General features: G+C 40.8%; 2 protein-coding genes across 2 annotated transcripts; both read right to left on the bottom strand.

Moving 5' to 3' along the window:
* Nucleotides 1-1,690: 1,690 nt before the first annotated feature.
* On the bottom strand, nucleotides 1,691-1,989 carry LOC105096996 (NADH dehydrogenase [ubiquinone] 1 beta subcomplex subunit 1). Its single transcript, XM_031452730.2, has one exon. The coding sequence runs from the start codon at nucleotides 1,938-1,940 to the stop codon at nucleotides 1,764-1,766; it is 177 nt and encodes a 58-aa protein (XP_031308590.1). The 5' UTR covers nucleotides 1,941-1,989; the 3' UTR covers nucleotides 1,691-1,763.
* A 1,903-nt stretch (nucleotides 1,990-3,892) lies between these two features.
* On the bottom strand, nucleotides 3,893-4,870 carry LOC105096995 (olfactory receptor 6E1). Its single transcript, XM_010989448.3, has one exon. The coding sequence runs from the start codon at nucleotides 4,868-4,870 to the stop codon at nucleotides 3,893-3,895; it is 978 nt and encodes a 325-aa protein (XP_010987750.3).
* Between the last annotated feature and the right edge of the window lie 271 nt (nucleotides 4,871-5,141).

Below are 5,141 nucleotides of genomic sequence, written 5' to 3'. Positions count from 1 at the left end.
GCAGGTTCCCAGGATCAGCACTGATACACTGAATATAGGGCTGTAGTCCAATTGTCAGTACTGGGCATAAAAGAGACTTTGTTTCAGAATCAGGGCAAAAGTTTAGTCACTATAAATGGAGCACAAGGTTGAATGTGAACTCCTAGGAAATAAGACTGAGGTTGAGTCCCACAAAGCTGGCCTGGATCTTTCCAAAATCTCCCTGCCCGCAGCCAAGATTGTCCCAGAGCTTGGAGGAAGGGGTCAAATGGGAAGAGGACAGGTTTTTGCTTCTGGAAACTACCCCTGAGACCACTTACAGTTGTCACACTGGGATTCTGCTGTCTATACTTTGCCAGTTCTGTCTTCTCTTAGTCACTGCTCTGCTACCTTAGCTTCCATTCTGTGCAATTCAGTGGGGATTTATGGAGCACAAGCCTTGTGTTAAGTGCCAAGGGGAACCCAACAATGGAGGACACATGACCCCTGTGATCATGACTGAGTGTTTTCTCTGTGTGATTATCCCACAGCCAGATTGCATTTAGCCTCTTGGAGATTCAATGGAGAGTGTTTGCCCCAGTTATCAGAAGAGAAGACAGATGTAATGCAGTCTCTGTGCTGTTAGAGAACTTTTGTAATATTCAACAAGACGTCAAATAGCGTATGTAGTTGGTGTCACAGACTGATTTACATAGTTCTTGGGATAGCCTCTATGATCCCTACCTCCTGGGATTCATGTCCTTGTAATCCCCTCTCCTTGTGTGTGGCTTGACCCAGTGACTAGCTTCTAATAAATAGAATACCATGCCTCACAGACATAGAAAACAAACTTATGGTTACCAAAGGGGAAGGGGAGGGAGGGATAAATTAGGAGTTTGTGATTACCAGATACATACTACTAAATATAAAATAGATAAAGAGCAAGGACCTACTATATAGCACAGGGAACTATATTCACTATCTTGCATTAAACTATAATGGAAATGAATCTGAAAAAGAATATACGTATATATATGTATAACTGAATCACTTAATTGTACACCTGAAACTAACACAACATTGTAAATCAACTATACTTCAATAAAAAGTGAAAAAAAAAAAAGAATACAGTGAAAGGGATGAGATTTCACTCCTGACACAGTTACAAAGAGACTGTAGTCTCCATCTTGCTTGCTCTCTCTTGCTCTCTTACTTGCTTGCTCTGAGCAAGCCAGCTTTTGCCAGCTGCCATATTGTGAGCTGTGGTATGGAAAAGCCCACATGGCAAGAAACTGATGTTTTTAGCCAACAACCAGCAAGGACTTGAGGCCTATGAATAGCCACATGAGTAAACCTTGCTTACAGTCTTACCAGATATCTTCAGCCAAAGGCACACGAATAAATAACTAATACAGTCCTTTTGGGAATTCTAGCCTTTATTCTTACCCCCCTCCTCATTTTTCAAACTGAACTATAGTCAGTTTACAATGTTGTATCAATTTCTGTTGTACAGCATAGTGTTTCATTCATACATGTACATACATATATTTCTTTTCATTTTTTTTTATTATAGGTAACTACAAGATATTGAATATAGTTCCCTGTGCTATACAGTATAAACCTGTTGTTTATCTATTTTATATATATATGTATATCACTTGTATATGGAATCTAAAAAAAAAAGACACAAGCAGTTATTATTTTAATTGGAGTTGTCTTTTTTTTTTTCAAATTAAATAATGAATGTGTTTTTATTTCTCCCATAATTTAAAAAATGTGAACATCCTGTAATTCAGCCATAGCCTTTATTTCCAGGTGACTTCTTCACGGGGCCTCAATTCCCTTTTGAATAAGAGACTCTCATTCCGGAAGGCAGTTAGCTTTTCATCATTCTTTTTGTCTAGATACCATCCAAAGACAAATCCCATAGGGACAAGTATATGTACCCAGTGGTCACGCACAACCTGAAGTAAGCTCATCATCAATGCTGCGGCCTCGGAGCTAACAACGACCCCAAGACCAAGGGCAGCGGCGAGCTAATTGGAGTTGTCTTGACTCAATATAGTTGAACATATTTTCACTTATTTATTGGCCCTTGGGTTTACTTTTCTGTGAAGTGTCTGTATCTTTAGCTCCTTTTTCTATCAGGTTGTTTATGTTTGTATATTATGGATAATAACCCTTTATTTGTAATATGGATTCACTACTCTACCCCCTTCCTGAATGCCCATTTAAACCTGTTCATGTGGTTATTTCTTCCTTGATTCTTGGGTGGAATTCAAGACTGGTATGGCCAATTTTCTGGCCACCCATATAATTTTAGAAGTCTTCCATTCATAATCAGTTCAAAGAATGGGATTATTAAATTGTCCAATCCATGTAATTGTCAAAATTTTGAATTTCATTTGAAGTTAAAATGTACCCCTTCCTGCATCTAAGGCCTGTTTCAGGCGGGAAATCTTCAGAGAGAAAGGGTGTGTGTTGTTGGCTTCATCTGTCTTAACTGTGCAAATTCACCTCACATTTACCTGTGTTTTCTACCCCTGCCCTCCTCCAGGGATATGTGGATGGGATGGGGGTGGCGAGTAGGGGATGGATAACCTAGACGAAGTGGAAGGTGGTGTGTACAAAGATAGTAGTGGTGGTGGTAAGCAGTGATAGACCTCTGTATTTATTTTGAATGTGTAATACACAGAATTTGCTGATGGATTGACTGGAATATAAGAGAAAGAGAATGCCAAAGATAACATAGTTTTGTTTTTGATCTGGTGTCTGTATTTTTCTTACTGTGGTAAAATACATATAACATAAAATTTACTATTTAAACCAGATTAAAATGTAGTTTGATGACATCAAGTACATTCACATTGTTATGCAATGGTCACCATTATCCATCTCCAGAACTTTTTCGTCTTCCCGGACTGAAATTCCGTGTCCATTAAATGATAATTCTCCTTTCCTACCCCCACCTCTAGCCCCTGGCAACCACCATTCTACCTTCTGTCTTCATGATTTTGATTACTCTAGGTCCCTCAGCAAGTGGACTCATACAATATGTGTCCTTTTGTGTCTGGCTTATTTCACTTAGCATACTGTCTTCAAGGTTACTCCATGTTGTAGCATTTACCAGAATTTTGTTCCTTTTTCCAGGTTGAATAACATTCCATTGCATGTATAGACCATATTTTTGTTTATCCATTCATTCATCAGTGGACACTTGAGTTGTTACCACCTTGTCGGCTACTGTGAATAATGTTACTATGAACATGGACGTACAAATACCTGTTTAAGTCCCTGTTTTCAATTCTTCTGGGTATATACTCAGATGTGAGATTGCTGGGTTATATGGTAAATGTACGTTTACATTTTTTAGAAACTGCCATACTGTTTTCTACAGTGGTTGTGCCATTTTCATTCCCACCAGTGGGTCTAATTTCTCCACATTCTTGCCAACACTTGCTGTTTTCTGTTGAAAACTTAAAAAAGAAAAAAAAAAAAAAGAAGCCATCTTAATGGGTGTGAAGTGATATCTCATTGTGATTTTGATTTGCATTTCCCTAATGATAAGTGATACAACACATCTTTTCATGTACTTATTGGCCATCTGTAGAATTGGGTTATTTGATTTTTATTGTTGAAGACATTGTGTTTTGGTTTATAGTAGATATATAATCCCATTCTGAAATCGTTCTACGGTAATTTGTCTGATTGAGTTCTCTATTTCCTTTTAGATTTTTGAAAATTCTCTTCCTGTAGGAAATCATCCTTTTCCTCCTGGTTTTCAAATTAGTCATTAAAGAGTTGCACAGTGACTGGCACCCCAGAAACATGCCATCAACCTTTCTCTGAAGGAGAAAGCTTCAATTTCTTGCAGAGGCCTGATACTCTCTTAGCTTGACTGGGGATATTAGTTCAACCTCTTGGTTTGACAATTTTACAAGAAGAGCTTCTTCACTTTCTCCTTAAACACCTGCTGCACCTGTTTGTTCCTCAGGGTGTAGATGAAGGGATTGAGCATCGGGGTCACCACGGTGTTGAGCAAGGCCACCACCTTGTTCCTGTCCTCCCCATGGCTGCCCTTGCCCGACCGGACATACATGAAGATGCAGCTGCCATAGAAGAGAGACACAACAGTGATATGAGAGGAGCAGGTTGAGAAGGCTTTCTGCCTCTCCTTGGCTGAGGGGATGTGCAGGATGGTGTGGAGGATGTGGCCATAGCAGGTGGCCGTCACAGACAGAGTGCCCAGTAGGCTGAGGTTGGCCATAATAAAACCCAGAAGCTCTATCAGGCTTGTGTCTGCACATATGAGTTCCAGGAGTGGAAAATTATCACAGAAGAAATGATTAATGACGTTGGGGCCACAGAATGGCTGCTGAAATATGATAAGACTTGGAATGATAATAACAAGGAATCCTGTCATCCATGAACAAAGAACTAGCTGGACACAGACTCTTTTGTTCATGATGGTGACATAACGCAAGGGGTTACATATGGCCACATACCTGTCAAAGGACATCACTGCCAGTAGGAAGAACTCTGTGGTGCCCAGGAAGAAATAGAGGAAACTTTGAAGGAGACAGCCTGCTAGGGAGATGGTCTTGTGTCCAGTCAGGATGTTGGTCAGCATCTTGGGGAAGATGACGGAGGTGAACCAGATCTCCAGGACAACAAAGTTGCGGAGGAAGTAGTACATGGGGGTGTGGAGGCGCCTGTCCATGAGGGTGATGACCACGATGAGGAGATTCCCCAGCAGAGTGAGGAGGTAGGTCAGGAGGAGGCCCAGGAAGATGAGCATCTGCAGCTCACAGGCATCTGAGAGCCCCAGCAAGATAACCTCAGTGACAGTGGTGAGGTTCCCCATGTCTCTTCTGATCTGTTCTGGAACTGGCCAATCAGAGGTGTGCAGCATCAGGAGTTGTGATGTTCTGGGGATCTGAGGACACTTGGAGCTGAAAAGAAAGAGGGATGAGTGTTGCCTTTTGAGTTGAAGGAGTGTTTTATATCTGTATTTCAGGTGCCTGGGGGTACTCGTCTCATGTATGGGTCCCGGTGTGTTTGTGTGTGAAGAGGAGAGAGTGGTGATTTGCAGGGTGGCCTGAGTAAGGTCCCAAACCAAAAATTATTCTTGTTTACATTTCTTAATCAAATTTTTATTCCTGATTCATCAGCGAATTCAATAC

The sequence above is a fragment of the Camelus dromedarius genome, chromosome 5 (assembly GCF_036321535.1).
Source record: "Camelus dromedarius isolate mCamDro1 chromosome 5, mCamDro1.pat, whole genome shotgun sequence".
Classification (NCBI taxonomy): domain Eukaryota; kingdom Metazoa; phylum Chordata; class Mammalia; order Artiodactyla; family Camelidae; genus Camelus; species Camelus dromedarius.
The sequence above is the reverse complement of the archived record's forward strand: the minus strand, read 5'-3'. Positions and strand labels throughout refer to the sequence as shown.

What these genes read in the sequence shown, in the direction of transcription:
- LOC105096996 (XM_031452730.2), bottom strand. Translation starts at nt 1,940, where the DNA reads ATGATGAGCTTACTTCAGGTTGTGCGTGACCACTGGGTACATATACTT.
- LOC105096995 (XM_010989448.3), bottom strand. Translation starts at nt 4,870, where the DNA reads ATGCTGCACACCTCTGATTGGCCAGTTCCAGAACAGATCAGAAGAGAC.